The 20,312-nt window shown below is 45.8% G+C and overlaps 1 protein-coding gene across 6 annotated transcripts in view; it reads left to right on the forward strand.

The window, feature by feature from the left end:
• Positions 1–3,076, forward strand: part of Nalcn (sodium leak channel, non-selective) — a 301,994-nt gene extending 298,918 nt beyond the window's left edge. For all 6 annotated transcript variants that reach the window (XM_058582741.1, XM_046454990.2, XM_058582742.1 and 3 more), the window contains one exon: positions 1,338–3,076. In XM_058582741.1, the coding sequence (XP_058438724.1) occupies positions 1,338–1,531 (194 nt within the window). In that variant the 3' untranslated portion in view covers positions 1,532–3,076. The remainder of the gene's footprint in view (positions 1–1,337) is intronic.
• The last annotated feature ends 17,236 nt before the right edge of the window (positions 3,077–20,312 follow it).

Here is a 20,312-nt window from a genome sequence, read left to right on the forward strand (position 1 = left end):
GTATAATTGATTCAGGACAGGGATGTCAGGAGAGCACTGCTAGGCACAGCCCAGTGTCCTCGGCACATGGTTGTCACTTTAGAGAACTGAGCCCAGTAAAGTAGGGCTTCCTCCTGCCCTTTAACTGTGCCCAACTTCAGCCCATCCCAGGTGAGGAGGTGCAGGATGTAGGAAAGTCCTTGCAGCGTAGATATTCCACCAAGCGATGACAGTGAAACACCTTTTGGGGCTAGAGGTGTTCAGTGGCTCTTCACTAAAGTTGCTGCCAAACACAACGTCCTGTTTCATATCCAGGAGTCTCTTATTCAGGGATCAGAGATGACCTCGCTGTTCCAGGAAAGCCAGTGATGGGAACAAGCCTGAGCAGGTGGTGGGGCCAGGACAGGCAAAGCCTGAAATCACAAGCTGAGTAGTTCCACTTCCTCCTCCGGGCAGGTAGCAGCCTCTGAGCAAGATGTACCCTCAAGTCTGTGCTTATGGAGGTTGATGTGGCCGCAGTCCAGAGCAAATTGTCCCGGGCAGCACCCAGAGCAGGTTACAAGCTGGAGGCTGTAACTGTAATCTGGCCATGGTGTGATGGGACTATGCTGAGGCCTGGGCACTCCAGGGACAGATTGGAAAGCAGCTCTGGGGGAGAATGTGCCATCTCCCATATTCACTTAATGTCAAAAATGCCTCCCTCCAGTGGTCTGTGCCCACAAGACCCCAAAGACAAATGGTGATGCAAGAGCCACTGGGGACATGCTGATTTTGTGAAGTGGAAGAGAAAGCCATGAGCATTTTAAGGGGACGCTATCAATGCACGAGGTCATCCCACATCATCTGTTTGAATCTTCACATAGTGCAAGGGGGCAATTGCATTCTCTTCCTTTTACAAAGGAAGAAACTGTTGGAGGTGTGCACTTGACTGTGGGGACCCTAAGTGACATCTCTCCTTGCACACCCTCACCATGTCCCTCCTTACCATCCACGACACTATCCTTTCTTTTCCTTTATTTTTTTCTTTACAGGCATATGCTAATGAGCACCAGCTCACACATTTCTATGACACTCCTGTTTACCCAGATTGGAACTCTTAGTGATTTTCTGGTTTTCATAATTATCCTGAAGTGACGGGGCAAGCCCCATATTTTTTTAAGTGCGATTATTAGTCGTCCATGAGTACAATTTACAAATAAGAGTATAAAGAATCAAATGCTGAAAAGGTTTTTCTCTCAACATCTGGGGACAGGACTTAGGAGCCAAAAGCATTGCAGAGGGAATGTTGTGTGTTCCAGGAAGGGCTGCGCAGTGAAGCTGTCCCAAGTTGCTCACGGGACTCTTTGCTAATTCCACAGACCCCAGTCTACCAAGCCAGCCACCACCTGCTGTCACCTTCCCGTGTGGAGAGAGGATCAAAATGAAATCTGTAGTGTGCAAGATGAATCCCGTGACGGATGCAGCGTCCTGTGGCTCTGAGGTGAAGAAGTGGTGGACGAGGCAGCTGACGGTGGAGAGTGACGAGAGCGGAGATGACCTTCTGGATGTCTAGGTGCAAAGTAGTACAGAAGGAGTTCCGGCAGACAGAGGGGAAGACTGCTTTCTCGTATTTTCATGTCGTGTCCAGTGGGCAGCCCATATTTGATATATAATTTAATTCCAACTGGGCGGAAGATATTCTTAATTGGTTTTCTTCCTGCCATACGAAGGCATAAAAATCAGTCTGTCAAAGCTGTGTTTGATGGATTATCATCATATATCCAAGAAAAATTGGGGCTGGGAGTATAGCTCAGTGGTAGAGCACTCGCCTAGGATTCATGAGGCCGTAGGCTAGATCTCCGGCACTACAAAAAGTAAAAAAAGAGGAAAGAAAATCTGTATAATGACAGTATTGATAATATTAGAAACTATACCAACAACAGATGTAGATATTTAAAAATGTCATATATCGTCTCTGTAAACTAAGGCGTATCTTCATGTGTGCTCTTAGGCATCATTACCCCCCCTCCAAGAGTGCTAAGCCCAACGTGGCGGTGTTTATGCTACAGGAGCCGTGGCTTCCTTCACTTTTTTCCTCATTTCCACTAGAAGTACTTCTCTTGGGAGAATTTCTTATCAATGATTGATCTGAAAAGGTCAGCACCAAGCTCATGCCTAAATGATAGTAGTTTCACAAACTACAGATTCTGAATTTTAAAAAGACTCTTCTTTCTCTCATATTATTTTTTTTAATATGCACAATATATTTGGAGGTCAGAACGGAAATTGATTTCTGTCTTTAGTTATTCTAAGATGATGTTGTCTGCTTCCAAGAAGACTGCATGTGCAGGTCCCGGGCAAACAAAGTGACCCTGATGCTAAGTGGTTTAAAACAAACCAGTCGGCAAATCACTTGAGAGACACAGGGATGCAGAAATACCATGTTTCTTAAAAAGCCCTTAGGAACTGAGTTTCACAAAAAAAGAGGAAATATCTGCATGCATGACTTCATCATTGGCTTCACTTCTCTGTTTTGCCATAAATCAACCGGGACATTCTGATGTGATCCCAACACATCGGTACTACGTTAGATTCCAAGTGAGTCCCCTGCTACCAAACCTCCTGTGGAAATAACGGTGCCATGCAAAATCTTACTCTGAATCCCCAGTTTTGGTACCCCACGAATTAACTGCATTTTTCTTCAACCATCAGTGGTCCATGTCCTCTGGGAAAACTAGAAATGCAAAACGATTACAAAGTGCTGTTGGGTTCTCCTGCTGGGTCAACCAAGTAGACATGAATTGGGGCCTTGATATTATTGATTGAAGATTTGCTGTTTAGGTTAATTTTAACAGACTGATTATCTAAGAATCCTTTTACTCCCACATCGTTTTATGATCTCTTTCTCTTTGTTGAACACTCTTCATGTAGCCAAATATCACATTCCTTCTGAACCACAAATGTAACTTCGTGGTGACAGTGTATTGTTTATATGGTTCTTTGTGTGTGTGAGATAATGGGCAGCTAAGTCAGTGCAGCCACAAGGATTTTATTTGGTTTTATGTTCATTTGGAGTTTCCTTTTTGTACATAAAGAGATAAAATAAATATTGGATTTGTAAAAGAATTTACACTAAATTGGTCTTTTTTAAATCTTTTTCTTGTGTGTGGTGGGGAGCACTTGGTAGCTGGCACTTTGCAAAACCTGTCTTGAATATTCAGTCCATAATTGGTTGGCAAAAACTCTGACCCTGGTAGTCATTTCAGCTCAATTCCCCGGGCCAGAATGTCCCTTTTATGTTTGTGCTGATAAGGCCGAGTGTGTGCCATGGGCCTTCCAAACTCACAGTGACGCTGGAAAGGCACGACCACGGCCAGGGCACAGGGCTGTGCTAGTGCTGGATAAAAACAAGGGTTTTCTCCTCAGTTCATCACACTTGAGTGATACAGCTTCATTCTCACAAAACTGCTGAGCCTTCCTGCAACTTCGTAATTGATGTTCAGGAGAACACCATTCATACTGCAGAGAATCCAGCACAGAATAGCAATGTACTTAAAGCCACAGCACCCTCCACATTCAGTTAGATGGAGCAGTGAAGGACTTCCTGCAGGGCCTCACCTCTGCAAATTTCCTGAAGCAGCAGAGCAGACGGCAAGCCAGAGGAGAGAGGTGCCACCTGTTTAAAGTTTACCCCTCGATATGTGAACATGTGAATGCTTCAGTGATGCAGCAGGAGAGCTGAGGCCACAATGTTCCCTGGGCCTTAGGGAAGCCTCCTGTCATCTTGCCACCCATTGCCTTTAATTAAGGAAATGTCAGTTCTGAGGGCACCAACAAGCCTAAGGAGTGGAATACTTGAGGCTAAGCTCCCAAGAGAGAAGAGACCACACATATGGTGCCCATATGGCAATTCAAGGGTGCTCAAAGGAACGGGCAGTACATAATGGCTGGGCTGGTGCCACTCACTCTGTTCTTGGTGGTGGTTCCAGACCAATTCCCATCAGCAGTGACTGGCTGTTTATGTCCTGTGCATGCTGAATAAGAAAGGGCACACAGGAGAGAAACCACTATTCGATGCCTTGCACAAAAGCAGTTTCTAAGGCAGTCCATGGTGTGTTTGCCTGTTTCTTTGTTGGAAGCAGCACAATGTAGATCCATGGGTTTTAATACATTGTCCCGCATTGGCACTCTTTCTCTAATAAACTCTTTCAAAGGATCCCAACGCTCTAACCGAACCAAAGCAGAATATCTCTTGTGGAAGTTGGGGTAAAGAACCCCATTCACATGGCATCTTCTCACCTACTGTTATGAATTGTGTCCCCCAATGATATGGGGAAGTCCTAACCCCTGGCACGTGTGACTGTGACTTGGAAATAGGGTATTTGCAGAGGTGATGGGTCAAGTTATGATGAGGTCATAATGGAGTAGTGGGTCCTTAGTCCAATAATCCTGATGTCCATGTAAGAAGAGACACACAGGAAAAGAAGGCGCTGTGAACTCACAGGGAAGGCGCTATGTGAAGGCGAGGCAGAGACTGAGGAGCTGCTGGGGCGAGCAGGACCTGGGGAAGGCCAGGAAGGGTCTGCCCCGCAGGACGCAGAGGGAGCACGGCCCTGCACAGCCTTGATTTTGGCCTGAAGACCTACAGAATCATGACAGAAGGATTTTCCATGATTTCAAGCCACCCAGCTTTGTGACTCTTTATATAGTAGTCTTAGGAAACTAATGCACACTCCCAACTCACACCTGTCCCCAAAGATGGCCCAAACCATCCAGTACTCCAAGGAACACAGTTTGGAAACCACCCATCCGTATAGATCAAAGATCGTGAGTTGGCAGTACGACAGATTTTTCAAATCCCAGATTTACTAGTTACTTTTTTTGTAATCTTGGATGCGTTTCATGCCCTCTCTGAGTCCAAATTCATCAGCTTGCTTAAAAAATAAAAAGACCAGAGAAGGAATTTACTCCTTTCACTTACCGGAGAGGCCCGCAGAGTCTGCTGGATGAGTTGGTTCTGAGCTGCTTGGGCCACATCCTCCGAATCATTAACTAGCTGTCTAACCTGCCAACCAGAATCACCAGCTGGCCCAGCGTCAGCCCTCTGCCTTCCCTGCTCAGGTCACAGTCAGGCTTGGAGTCTGCCTCAGTCTGATATTTTAAACAATGAGTTGATTTGGGGCCACTTTTTTTATAAACGCAGTTCAACCTCCACAGAGAGAATTTTTATAAAACGCCTTTTTGGCTCCACTCCTAAGATACACCCCAAAATTATCTGTATGAGCTCTCTTTCCTCTTTCCTTTTCCTCTTCTTCTTTCAGCTTTTACAGAGGGTGACATCTGGGTAAAGAGATGGGGTTTGGTTTGGTTTGGTTTTAAAAAAGGGTCCTGAAACCTTAGTGTTCAGTGTACTGCGAGTCGTTCAAGTCTCTCCTAGTGAATCTGAGTCAGAAAAGGGTCTGACTTGGGTCCCTTGGGGGATGGAGGAACAGAAATACAGATGACAAGTCACGCACATCAGCTTGTGCTGGAAGGGGCTGCAGGAAGTGCTCACCGCACCCTCCTCAGCGTTCCCTCTTGGCTGGGCTGGTTGATCTTCCTAGGTCCTGCCAACCTTGAGACACAGTCCTTGACCGGTGGCTTCTGTGCTCACATCCTGCCTAGGCCTTTGCCTCAGAAGTTCCTCTCCGTGATGCCAACACGCAGAGGGCATTGGGGCTGCAAAGGAGGACCCCAAATACAGCAAATGATGCTGGTCGTGGTGAGCTGCCTTACTTTCCCTCACCTTCCCATCAGTATAGCTCCGCCTTCCCATCTCCCTGTTATGCATCCCCTGACTCAGAGAAGCAGATGTCCCTTCTCATGCTAAACTGCCACCTGCCATTCAGGCTCCATCCTTCCCCACTCCTGTTAGGAACTCCTCCCCACAGACTTCTCCTTCCTTGGGTCTTTGCTGAGCTGAATGCCTCCCTCTTCAGAATCCCTGACAAGGTCTGTTACTCCCTGGACCGGTCCCACTACTCACTACCCACTACCCTTTCTGCTTGGTCCATTCCAGATCCCTTGGCTGCCTTTGATCTTCTCCAACTGCAAGTTATTTCTAATCCTGAAGACCTCATATTTCCTGGATTCCACCCTCCTCACTCCCCCATCTCTGATTAACAATGGGGAAGCAGCTTATCAAATGATGTTTGGAATCTTTGTGGGGGGAAGAGTATGGAAGAGGGAGTCAGTCTACTAATTTAATGAATTCCAAGTCTTCTGAGCAGGCATTCAAAGGGAAGGCCACAGTATTGGATTTGGTCAAGGGCATGAAGAAATGACTTCCCACCACTTCACAGGTCTGTAATCAGTACAGTCAGCAGAGCAGGGGAGGGAGTGACATTATCGTAATAATGCAAGAATGGCCTGTGTCTTAGGAGGACTGCACTGGAGGCAATGTGTAATGTAGAATATAGGAGGGAGCGAGAAGGCAGGATGAATGGAGTCAGCCCTCCAGATCCACGGGTTTGCCATTGATTCACTCAGAATCATTCAGAAAAAAATAATATGTCTGTATTTAAAGAAGGCCCAACCACATACCTTATTTTACTTGAATGACTTCTTTAAAGACCCTGTCTTTGAATAGTCACATTCTGGAGTGCTGGGTATCGGGGTTTCAATGTATAAATCTGGGGAAGGACAAAATTCAACCCCTAGCAGGAACCCTGGCAATTGTCCCTGGCAAAAGCCATTAGACTGGCCTCTCAGGAAACAGAAAAGTGACCCGCAGCCTGCCCAAGCCCTAGGAAGACATTCAACCCTGAGCCCTTTCCACTTTCCCAGAAGCCCAGAAACACAAGATCCACATTCTCAGAGTTAACAAGGAAGTCCACTCTTGGGAGTCATATGCAGAAGGCAAACAGCCATCACACCCTGGGTTATGGTTTAGATAACGCTAATGTTTCCCCCAAACCATGTCTCACACGTGTGAGACAATGCAAGAAGCCGCAGAGATGAAATGATTACATTATGAGAGGTGTAACCTACTCAGTGGATTAATCCACTGATATGGATTAACTGGACCATAACTGTAGGCAAATAGGGTATGGCTGGAGGAAGTGGGTCCTGGGGATATGCCTTGGGATTCATATTTTGTCTTTGGTGAGCAGAGTTCTCTCTTGCTTCCTGAGTACCATGTCCTGATCTGCTTTCCTGCACCACACCCGTCCACCATGGTGTTCTGCCTCATCTTGTGTGTGTGTGTGTGTGTGAGAGAGAGAGAGAGAGAGAGAGAGAGAGGTTGATTTTGAGGAATTGGCTTATGCCGTTTGTGGGAGATGAAAACAAGTCCAAACCCTGTAAGGCAGGCCAGCAGACAGGGTGTCCGTGTTAGAGCCTCGAGGCAGAATCCCTTCCTCCAGAAGCCCCAGTCATGCTCTCAAGGCCAACAGTGAATTGGACAAGGAACACTCCCAGTATGGGGGGTAGCCTCCTTCACTCAAAGCCCATGGATTTAAGTGTTAATCATATCTAAAACATTCCTTCCCAGCAACAAAGGGAACCACAGCCTCTCCGAGCTGTAACACAAAAAGCCATCACAATGACTGTGATTTTATCCCCTGTAGAGGTTACTGACTGCAACCTTAAATGTGCTCACTGTTCCCTCTGGAATCCAGACAGCTGTCTTTTGCTAGGAACAGGAATTAAAGACGCCCACTCTAGTCACTGGGCTTCTTGCGTTTCTCCTCTCCAAGGAAGAAGGGAAAGCAGCCTGGGAGGACAGGAGCTGGGCTTTGTCTTTCACTGTGTGTCTGTTGCCAGGGGGGGTCCTGTCCACAAGGCTGTGTCACCATGGACACTTCAGGGTCACATTACCCCCACAAGCCATAGCCTTGAGCTCCTTAGTCTCCTGGACCCCAGGAGTGAGGGCAGTCGTCTGGGGATTCATCAGGCCCTCTTCTCTTTCACGGTCTTCAGTTCACGTGAAAAACATGTAGGGGGCTGGGTGTGGTGGCCACAGCTGGGATCCCAGTGGCTCTGGGGGCTGAGGCAGGAGGATCACGAGTTCAGAGGCAGCCTCAGCAACTCAGTGGGGCCCTGTCTCAAAGTTAAAACATAAAAAGGGGCTGGGGAAATGGCTCAGAGGTTAAGGGCCGGGGGTTCAATCCCTGGTACCAACCAAGGAAATGCTGAGAACACAAAAATGAAAGAGTCAGCCGGGAAGCATCGGATGAGCCCAGTTCTCAGACACCAGGGAACACTCCCTCAAGGGCTCCCTTGGCTTCAGGGGAGAGGAGAGAGTCTCTTTCTGTTCCTGTTTGAGCCAAGAGATGTATATGGGAAGGAGTCGAGACACTTGGCTCTCTGGATGCCATTGATGGGACTTGCAGATAACTGAAACTTCACTCAGGGACCCCCCCTTGGGGTGCATTGGCCTCTTTCCACAAACTGACTCTCCCCGGCCTTTGTTCAGGGCATCATACAGCCCATCTCAAAAGCCTGCCTCGTCTTCATGATGGTGGACACTTGGGGTACCCCAGACCCTTTCTGCAGACGTCACTGGCTGCAGAGAACGCCTCGTTTCTGAGTTCTGCCGGCTCCACTTCAGAGCCAAATCCACGTGGGAAGCCAGAATGAGTGTTCTTTTGGATCCATTGATTCTTTTCTTGGGGCAATGGAAAAGGGCCCTGCTTGGGGCCAGGTCAAAAGATAATTGGGAATTTTGTAAAGCCCTAATGAGCACAGCCTGAAGGTCCTGGCCATGTTCTCACTTCTAACAGCCACTACTCAACAACATGTCACACTACCAGCCCTGATTCTCCTATCCAGGGGTTTCCCAGCCCAGGCAGGGTCTCCATCCCCTTCTGCAATTGCCTCACACCCTTGTCTAACTGTTAATTAGATGCCTCATTTCTTGGCATGCGTATGGGCTTGAGCCATCTGCTTATTGATCACATCCTTCAGAATATATTGGATTTCAAGGAAGCCAGCCACAAAAACAGGTTATGTTGCAGGTGGTCCATTGAGAAGGTTTCTCCAGAGTAAACTTGTGAGTGTAAAATGTGGGGCGACCTGTGGCCACGCACATGAATCAACAAGCTGCAGACACGCTGGCTGCAAAGCTCACAGATTGTCATCATTTTAAACTGATGTGAAAACAAAATTCAAAATCTCTACCAGAAATCCTTTCATTAGAGTTGGTACTGAACAAAAGGAAAATGTCCGAAGGAGGCCAACAGGCTGCACAGTTACTGCGACCCTGACCCAAGTCCTAAACAGCTGGTTCCCCAGTTTGCTTCCCCCACCCAGGTCAGGGGTCTGAATCTTCCAGAGCCTGTGGGCCAGGGCATCCCATCTGCCTCTGTTCCTCCAGCATCTCTAAACAGCACATTGCATATGTGTGACCCTTAATGCTGCTCTTCAAACTGAAAAGAGTGGAAAGGCTTCCAATTTTTTTAAACTCACTTGTGATTAAGAATATCTGGCATTCCTGGCATCCATCAGAAACAAAGTCTTGACCATTGGGAAGACTCCCCATGTTTCCATGCTGAGTTCCTGCTCCATTCCTCTGACTCTCTTCCTCGAGGACCACAGGCAACAGCTTCCTTTCTGCCTGGGGGAAAACACGAGCACAAACAAAGCAACATGCACCTTCCTGGAGCACCTTCTGGCTTGTTCTTCAGTTCCAGCTTTGTTCCAGGAACTTAACAGGGCTCAGTGTTGTGAGGACCGAGAGTGAGCATTGAGCCAAACCTGGAACAAGTAGAAGGACCTGGAGCTGAGGCCACCGTGGCAATATTGCAGCCGATGCAAAACATATTAGCCTACTTTTTACCCAGGGGACACCTGCCCAACCACCCAGGCCTGGCGGATGTGGCCATCAGGCCATGGGGGTGACCATGGCTAGGTGACAGGAGACCAGCTTTGATCCCTGGCTTATGCCTCTTGTCAGAGAAAAATCAAATCCCCAAGTGAAGTAAGGAGGGACTTTCTTTGAAAAGTTGACTGCAATATCTTGACGAAAGCAGGACACTTTCAACTTTGCAACAAGTCAAGTCTTCAGGCATTTTGTCCAGATTGGTTGGTAGGTCCGGACCGTTCAGCTAATCATTCATTAGACAGGTAGGGGATGAGGAGAACCTGTATCTGGCCCCATCAGAGGCAAGTAAGGGCTCACCATGAGTTCTTCCTAGTCTTTGCAGTTTCCATTTCCTGGAACACAAATAGCCCAGGGATCTGTGACCAGTGCTCTTGTCCAGGATCAGGGGACTCAGGAAACGCTGAACCCTGTCCAACCTCCCACCAGTCCCTCCATCTCTCAGGGCTCCTCTTTTCTCTTCTGTAACATGAGATTGGCCATAGCCCCCGCCCCACGTGCTTCATAGGGAGATTGTGCAGATGGAGAGAGAGTGTGTGAAAGCATTTCATAGCTTGTTGTGAACCATATTCATAATGCCGGCTGTTCTTGTTATCTCTGAACACAGACACTGGCCCCCAGGTTCACATTGGTTCCAGAGATAGCCCTGGTTGTCATTATCTTACGAAATCTTCAGAATTCAAGGTGGAGGCCATGAGTTAGCTATGTGTGAGGCTGCGGTGGGAATCCTGAAGGCTTCTTAGTAAACTTCATGGCAACCAGGTGTGCTATCAAAAGCCTGTAATCCCAGCATCATGGGAGGCTGAGGCAGGAGGACTGCAAATTCAAAGTTGGTCTCAGTAACTTATTGAGATTCTGTCACAGAATACAAAAATAAAAAATGCTGGGGATGTGGCTCAGTGGTTAAGCATCCCTGGGTTCAATCCCCAGTGCCAAAAAAAAAAAAAAAAAAGTAAACCTCAGGACAGGGTGCCATTCACCTCTGAGCCCACTTTCCTGTCAGCAAAACTGGCCTAAAGAGGTTGACCTGGGCATGTAACAGAGCACAGGAAAAGTGCTGTTTCAGTCTGAAGATACTTAGCTGCTCATGTGAGCGCAGAACCTCAGAGGAAGCTGCCTCCTCCCACATTAGAGCAAGCACCTGAGAAAGCCCTTATGCTGCTGCAGATCACAGTCCTTAAGTCATATTTTTTCAATGACTTTTCCATAGCTCATGTCAGAAATTCCGACCATTGTAGGCAGAGGTGGGAACCAAGGGGCACTGGCCAGCAGCTATGGCATTGGCATGGCAGCGGGAGAGGTGGGAACGATGCTTGGTCAGCAAACCCAATAAAGACGCCTGGGGAGCAAAACTTTTTCTGAAACCCAAGGAAGAAAATCAATGTTCCTAGAAGGGAGAAGGGGGAAATCTATAGGAAAGGGAAAGGAGTGGCATGTGATGCAGTTTGGAGGTTTCTTTTTCTACCTCCATGCAATTGACTCTAAAGACAGCAAAACCTACAAACCTTGTTGGGCGGGGAAGGTTCACCCAGATGCAGCCACCCTGATCTCATATGACAGGCCGCTGGCTCACGGGGCCAGGGTCTACGCCTGTTTTTGTTTCCTTATTTGTTTTTTTCTGATTTACCAAATGGAACTGATATGGACAATCCAAAATTAGGACATCATTTTAAATTTGGAAAGAATTCCACATTAGTCTATTAATTATTACCCCCGCTATAAATAGAACCCAAATAAGCATGACAATTTTTGAATTGGATTTCATGAGTGGACCCAGGACATTTTTCAACAAGGTCTTGCACACCAGTCTGAACTATTCTAGAGAGAATATCTAGTTTTGCATCTGTTTAAATGACTGTGTTCAAGATAGGCATGGCCTCGCCCAAATGATCAAATCTAGAATATTCATCTGTCATTATTATACTATTGGTGGTGGGGACCATGTTTTCTACCTTTCCATGTCTACTATTAGGAATGGATACATTCAACTTCAAATAAGAAAATCAGCATCAGTGTCAGCTGCACTGCCAACCACTCTAGCTCCCTCTGTCTGTCCATCAACATCCGCGCTGCTCTTCCAACTGATTCTCATCAAATAAATGGTTGAAAAAGATAATATACTCTCAAACCAAAATAAAGAGCGCAAAACGACTCACTCCTCCAGATCTTCCTGATATTTGTCTCCTTTTTCTGCCTGTGAGAACACAGCAGTCAATAAAAGAGATGGACAGATAGTGTTTTCTATGAAACTTGCTGCAAATACTCTCCTAGGAAAGACGATTAGAAATGGCAGATTGGATATCAACTGTTGTTACCAGCATTTATTATTAAAATAATTCACCCCGTGAGAAATAGAGGGCTATATAGTCCCTAAGTGGATGCAATGGAGAGTTCCAAGTTTGTCACCTGCTCCACTGGTTTATCACCCCTCATCTCTGCAAATCAACCAAATATGACAAAGTCAGAGACTGACCAAAAAAACAGTGGCTTTCAACTCTGCTTTCACTTGGATGTGTCTGTTCCCAACCAGGAACCCTGGGGATTAACCTTCCTCTGGAATTTATTGATCCTCAAAGATCTAAAGATTTTTAATAAAAATTGACAGGCCCAAGCCTAATTTTTTAAAATATGATTTGTTTAAATCATAGACGGCAACCTAGATTGTTATAGAACCTCTTACATCTATAAAGGATGACAGGAAAACAGGCCTGGGATATGATTGAATTTCTAGCTGTTTTGTATTTAAACAAATGGCCAGGCCATCTTTTAAACATACAATAACTTCTGAAATGGCAGAGTAAGGATAGTTTCTCACTAGGTAAGACCTCTGCTCCGAGAAGAGGGGAAAGGTGTTATTATCAGGGGAATCATGTTAAGGCCTGATTAGCCAGTCTTCTAGCAGATCTTGCCAGCAAACCCTGCCCTCTAGAAGAGTCTAAACTTCTCAATTGCCAGTATATTCATTAAGCTCCCCCACAACCCCGATCCCTGTTGGTTTTGTATGTTTGTTTTGTTTTGTTTGCATTAGAAACAAAAAAGAGAATAAATTGAAAGACAGTCACTGGCATTAGGAGTTCCTAGGATCTTTTCTTAACTTTCATCTGTGCAAGTGGACTAGGTCTCTAATTGCAAATGTGAGCTGTATCCACACACATTTCCTGACACTTCTGAAAATAATGACATGATTAGGAGTTGATCAACTCCTAATTCAGTAAAAAGTGTTTGCTTTATGAATCAATTGTTTTCTAAATCATGTTTAAAGTTTCAGTGACTGCCTTCTCTAGGAACAATGATTTTAAAAACCTGAATGGGGCGTTTCTCTGCATTTGAGCAGCTTTCCTCACAATTAGCATAAGGGGTTAGCCAAGGCTTCTGCCCACGGCCCACAGTAGCACCAGACATGCACATTCTGTCTGTGACTACGCCCCTAGTTCCTTTATTCTACCCTAGTAAATTTGTTTCCAATTATATAACAAGAATGACCTAAATAAGAAATTAGTGAATCGTGGTACTGCAAAGGGGTTTGAAATCAGCAGAACTATTCTTCAGTCCTGAATTTGCTACTTTTTACCTAAAGGATCTTGAACAAATAATTAAACATGGTCAATCCCAGTCTCATCATACATCAAATAATAATATTAATAATAATAACAATAATAATAATAATACTAGTACTTCTTAGGGTTGGTTTGTTTATGAAGCCAAAGAATACAATAAATATGAAATCTCTTTGATAATTATATGGTTCTGTGTAACATGTTTATGTTTACCATTGACAGGCAAGTTTTTTAAATGTGTTAATATGCACCCTGGAGTAGGACAGACCTAGGATCAAAATCTGGCTGCAAGACCAACATGTGAGCTGAGTGGTCTTGGCATTGAGGTAAACAGAATTCTAAATGGCCCTCAAGGTCTTAGCCCTAATCCCCAGACTGGGAATATTATGGGATATCACACTCATGGCAAAAGAGATTTTATAGATGTTGTTAAGGTCACTAATTAGTTGACCCTGAATTAGTAAAAATGGGGATTTTGGAGATGATTTAATGTAGTAACCCAAGCTCTTTAATAGTAAGTTTTCTTTAGCAGGTGGCAGAGGGGAAGCCAGAGAGAACCAATGATGAGAAGCATTTGAGACATTGTTATCTTTTAGGATGAAGGTCAATGTTTAAAAAAAAAAAATCAGAGTGACCTCTAGAAGCTGAGACAGGATCTTCAATCTGAGAACCGCAAGAAGTTCGTTTGCCTACTATGGATGAGCTTGGAAGTGAATTCACTCTCCTGCCCCCAGATTTGGGCCTGTGAGATGCTGGGCAGAGATCCCCACAAGTCTGTAGACTTCCAACCTACAGACCTGTGAGACAGTAAGTGGGTGTGTTTTAAACTGCTGTGGTTTTGTTAATTTATTAGGGCAGCAGTAGAAAACTTAGATAGTTGAGGCTGAGTGATAAGTGGGCCTCCCAGTACCTTGATGTGCAATAGGAAAAGAGGAACCTGTAAATGTGAATCCCACTCCTTCTTTTGGAACCCCATTTCCTGAACTTGAAAATGTGTATTTGGATCACCTGGGGACCTAGTTACAATGAGGATTCTGATTCAGTAGGTGGGATGGAGCCTGACATGCTGTTTCTCACAAGCTCCCAGCTGCTGCTGCTGCTACTGCTGCTGCTGCTGCTGCTGCTGGGGCCCAGAAACCACACCTGGAGGGCAGAGTGTGGAGCTCCCTTCTCAGTGGATCTGGATCCTGACTCTACAAGACCATCCTTTGCAGAACTTCTGACATGCTCAGAAGCCTGGGATCTCCTAATCTAATTAATCTCAGGTGGAGCAGAGACACTTTTTTCAAGTGCTGTAGCCAGTCTCCTCTGCACTTGGGGATGCAAAGCATTGCCTCTGACTTCTCGTTCTCAAGGTGTGGTCCCCGGACCAGCAGGACCAATGTCACCTGGCATCAGGGAGCTCTTAGAAATGCAAATCCCCATTCCAGAACTATCAGCTGAATGGAATGCTCATAAAGTCTAGTACTGAAAATTTCCAGTTAAAACTCTCACTCCCCACCCCAGCTCCTGTCCATGACTCTACATCTTCAGGTCTGCTGTGGGAACTCCTGTCTTACAGGAAGTCCTGGGAGTAAAACCCTGTCTCCTAGTAACAGTGGATCAGGCAGAGAGTCTGCTGACCCCTTGTGACCTCCCCATGTGCAACTGAGGCCCATTATGTGTCTTTACCTTAAGAAGTACTTATTGCCATGGGTCCTTATATAATCTGAAAACTTTTCAAAGGAATGCATTATAAAGGTAATGTGGAAAATGTAACAACCAATTACTGCAAAAAACTCCATTCTCTTTTCCCCTTTTGACTTATCTCATTAAATAGGCAGCTGATACACAGAATCTTCCAACTTTTTAAAAATTAATTATTAGTGCCTGAAGGTACGGAAGGCCTGATATTTTACAGGACTCCATGACCAGACAAAAACAGAAGGCCTGCTGACTCCCCAGCCAGGCAATTTAATTTCCCAATTATCTTTCCTAGGCAAATTATGGATCTAAATATAACATATTGTAACCTTTGTCATTTTTTCCGCAGGGCTGATGCATCGACACCTTGATCTCTTGTTTTCTCTCTTCTCAAGAAAACAAGGATGGGGAAGGGCGATCTAGATGCTTGTCGAATGCGACACTGTTAAATTAAGAGGGAAACCCGCACGACATTACCCAGCCAGCATCAATGAGGGGAAATGGGAGGGTTTCAGCGCCCCTTGCCCCGGACACAGGGAACGAATTAATTAATAGTTCTGATTTTAGACCCTTCAGGCAGCAGCTCCCAGTGAAGTGACTGTGGCTGACTCACAGGAAGTCCTTGCTTGTTATTTCAGGGTGATACTAATTGACAGACAGTGGGGTCTCCAATTAGCATAATGTTGGTGGCAGCTGATGGGCTCCCATGGGGCAGGCCAGTAGTGGCCCACTTCCCTGCTGGGGTGAGGGTGGGACGACTTCTAATCTGTGCCCTGTGGTCAAATTCTCTTCTGGGCTCAAACCCCGACCTCCAACAGCTTCTTGGAACTCTCCAGATGCAAGTCCTAAAGACACCGCTCCCTTAACAAAAGCCAGCAGGCCTAGCCTGACTCCTCCTCTGTTGTTCCATGCTCAAATAGTTTTTGACCCTCTGCACTCAGGGAGACCCTTCAGGGTGTGACAAATCTGACTGTGTGCTACTGCAGCCCCCCGAGTCACCTCGACAGTGCAAGCTCCCCAGGTTTGCTCCCCTTGGCTGACGCTTGGGTGGTGTATTTTGGCTTTGAGCCTGTTTTGCCAACATCATTTGAATTTACATTCTAGTCTTGACTCATGTTATGATCCGCATGGTGGCCCACCACCTCCACCAACAAAATTCACTTGCTGAAGTCCTCCCCACTCCCTAGTGCCTTAGAAGTTGCCTTTATTTGGAGTGGTGTCTTTAAAGAATTAATTAAGGTTCCACGAGGTCATTAGCAAGGGCTTTAGTACGACATGACTTGTGTCCATACAAGAGGAGAAATGAGGACTCATAGAGGAAGGTGGCCGTCTGCAAGCTGTGGAGAGAACCAGTCCTGCAAACACCTTGAAATCTGATTTCTAGCCTCAAAAACTGTGAGGAAACAAATTCCTGTCGTTGAAGTCTCCTGCTCTGTGGAACTTCGTCACAGCAGCCCAGGCAAGCCAGCATACCTCAATGCCTTTTTAGGAGATAACTTCGGTTTTGTTTTGTTCTTTCCTCTCTTTACTTGAACCATATATGAGGTACAACACCCCATCTTTGGGACCAAAATGATATTCAGAATATTTTGAGACAGCCATAGCATGGGAACTGACCAGTCAGACTGGATTCCTGTTAGTGGGATGGAGCCACCACTGCCTGTTAATACACTAGCAAACCAGAGGAGACGATGGGGTGGGAGATTCACGGCCAAGACTGATTGAAGCCATTCACCACAGTGATATTTAGCATATTCATAACCTGAAGACCATCTAGCCAAACCAGCTGAGCTTCAGCCTCCTTAATTCAGGCCCTGAGCAGTCATGGCTACCAGTACTCTATCCTCCCCGGATGGGAAAGAGGCATCATTACTCATTTCAGTAGACACTAAAAACCCCCTTATCACCCTGGGTTCTTCCCTCTCCCTCAGGCTATTGGGACCACTTCTTAGTGATCCTGTCTGAACCCTCCCCATCACCCTCATCCAGCTCAGTTCAGCGTGGCTTGCCTGCACCATGCAATGGCTCACTAACTGGTTCTCTCAACATCCCATCCCATCCAATCTTGTCACTCACTATGGAGCTGTCATGCCAAAGCACGATTCCAATATAATCACCCCTTCCCCACCCAAACAACAAGTAGTTCCTGTTGCCTACCACAGAAGGTGAAAACACGTTTATCTATTTTTCAGGATCATCCATTAGCTGCACCCAGATCATCTCTTATTCAATTTATTCACTCCATAAATATGCAGAGTTCCCTGCATGCTAAAACAGTAGACAGGAAACCACAATTGGCATGAGAAGTGTTGTACTGGGTAAGCACAGTGTGACGGAGCTCAGGGGTGACACCTGAGCTTGTTCCCAAGGGACCAGAAAAATGGGACACTTCACAAGAGGGAAGTAAGTAACAATCCCAAAAGAAATCGAGAGAGATAGGCTCTATAAAAGAGCAACAACAACAAAAAAAGTGTATTCAGGAGTGATAGAAGTTTGCAATCTCAGATACACATACCATACCAAACCATGAGGGTCCATAAGTGCATCCGAGGAGGCATAAAGAAATCAGGGGTTTTTAAGGCAAAATGAAGATTACATAAGTTGTTTTGAAACAGCAGGAACATGGACCACAAAGGGTTATTGCAGGATTTGACATCAGTTCATTAGTGGAGACTGAGTGTCAGGCAAGGGTTCAGGGACATGTTGAGTCTGAATTGGAAATGTCCAGTGGGCAGTCATAGATCTAGAGCATCAGGAAGAGATGTGAGCTATATTATATATTACAGTTATATTGAAGAGTCTTCAGCAGACAGCAATACCCACCAGCCTTACCCCCTGCTACAACTCCCCAACACCTACAGTCCAGACACAGACCATTGACACATCCCCAGACACAATAGGCACTGCCCCAGGCCCTTCATCTACCTATGCAGCTCTTCCACCTTCCTGCATCTTCACTTGCCAAAGTGCTACTCCTCCTTTTAAAGTTGCCTTCTCTATGAAGCCTTTATACAATTCCACTAATCACTTCCATATGTTTTACTTATCAGAAAATTATATCCATCTCACTAGGAATATCTGTTCCTTGAAAATGCTTATGTATCTTTCCATCTCCTCCCAAGAGAGAGCAGATGGACAATACATTTTAGTGCAATGCCAGGACAAACCTGTGGAAAGCTGTAACTGGTGATGAAGTCAGGGTGTAGTCAGAAAACAGAAAAGGCACTCTGGGAAATTCCGGCACAGGGAATTAGCAAAATGAGTAAAGGAAAAATTAAGAAGACAAGAGGCAGCAACCCAGAAATTAACTACTACTGCAGGAAGTCTCTGTCATTCTTCAGTCTTAGGGACAAAAACAGTGTTACCCAGTGCCAATAACTGGGCTCAGCTGGGAGATGCTGGAACTATGAAGGACCTTGGAGACCATGGCAGAAGCTGGGCCCAACCAGAGCCACAGAGAAGATACTGAGATTGCCGGAGCAGTCACCCAGGCGCGGCGAGGAACAGAAATTTCCTGATTTTTCCCTTTCTCCCACTTCCTCCCTCCCACTAATATCTCCCTTTGGCCAAACCAGATGGAAACCAGGTCTGCATAGGACCTTGGGAAACACACCTTGCAGGATCTGCAGAGAGGATAAAGGACAGAGAAGAGAGGATGAGCTAGGAAAGGACCAGAGAGCAGAGAGATCACTGGCCAGCCCAGCTGGGAGCCAGACGCTGCCAGTTCATCCTATAAGCATAAGGAGTTTAAGGAGCTTATTGCCTAATAAGGAAAAGAGATAAGGACACAAAGGAGTACCAGGGAAATGTTTGCTATCTAAGACTAAGCTGGAGCCCAAGAGGCAGGAGGAGATAAATCCCATTTTAGTATCTTACGCCCCGTAACAGGACATGTGGAAATAGAAACATGGGATAAGCAAATGCCTACTGATGAAGGGATATTTGAAACCAGTTTTGAAGATACCCAGGAATTCTCAGGTGGGCAAAACACAAGGACCATTAGAAATAACCAAATGTGGAAGGACTTCAGAAAAAAGTAGAGAAATATTTCTAGCTGGAGAATACAAGAAAAAAAAAACTCTTCATAAAGGAGTTACAATGTTGATCTAATCTATTTTAAGATTTGGAAAATGAGGTAAAAGAGGAAGCAAGAGCTAAGAAGTAAATAAGAAAGTTTACATTCAGAGATAATGCTGACTTGTTCAGTGGAAAGGGTGGCCTTCAAACTGAGCAAGCAGCTCTCCTCTGGTGCCATCTAGAAACAGATCTTTGGGCTCCCTGGTGTGCTTTGCTGAGAAACTGGTCCCAGCTACTGAAATTTGGTAAAAACTGTAATATGGAGTCACGGTTGCCTTAACAGAAGTCTCCTTGTCCACATGCCTCACCTCCTGAGTCTAGATTACCTGGTAGAACAGACCCCAAAACATAACACAATGTCCCCATGAGAGAGTGGAGGGAGGCAGAAGGACAGTGGTCAGTGAGGCGTCCCCATCTATCTCCTTAGATGAAAAAAAGAGTGACCCTTAGTATGGAGCAGTGGGTTCAAACAGTTTCCCTTTAGCTGTTTGGGAATGATGGTTTTATTCTTCTGGAAGCTTTCAAACTTGCTTTAGTCCTATGTCCACACACAACAAACTCCCTACGTCTAACAGCCAGAGGAAAAACAATGCAGTTATTATGGGCACCTTAGCAAAACCTTAGCAAGAGGCTTTAAATTCACAAGTGGAGAGAGATGGACTTTCGAGCACACTGGGTCACTGTCCTCTTCTGATCAGAAGTCTTCCTCTTCAAATGTGTGTGCTGTGCGGGCCCTTTCCTGGGCCAAAGTAATGATCACAGAGACCCTTCGGTCTCCATGGTCCCTCTGAACTATGGGAAGCAGAGTTTCTCCTTTCAGTTTGAGGATAGAGAGGCAACAGAAGGATATGGGTGGCAGAAAGTGTTTTGTAATATCCTAGAGAAAACACGAAGACACAAAACTAGCCTGCCAGCTTGCACTCCTGTTCTAGGATGGCCTCAGTAACACCTCCTCCTGGTGTTTTGTGAGCACACGGTGATGGGGGGCTGCTTGAGCAAGTTGACCCTCCTTTACTCCAAGCCAGCCTCAATCACACTCCGCGGCAGCCAGAGTTAGTCCCTGTTGGAGCTTGGGCTCCTCCCTTGGAGAGCAGAGCATTATGGCCATTTCCACCCTATGGGGCAATTTCCCAGCCTTCATTCTGGATCCCCATCACACTAATGCCTAATTACCAAGA

This window comes from Marmota monax, unplaced genomic scaffold (genome assembly GCF_021218885.2).
Source record: "Marmota monax isolate L192 unplaced genomic scaffold, Marmota_monax_Labrador192_F-V1.1 WCK01_AAM20220418_F8-fsc00026, whole genome shotgun sequence".
Lineage (NCBI taxonomy): Eukaryota > Metazoa > Chordata > Mammalia > Rodentia > Sciuridae > Marmota > Marmota monax.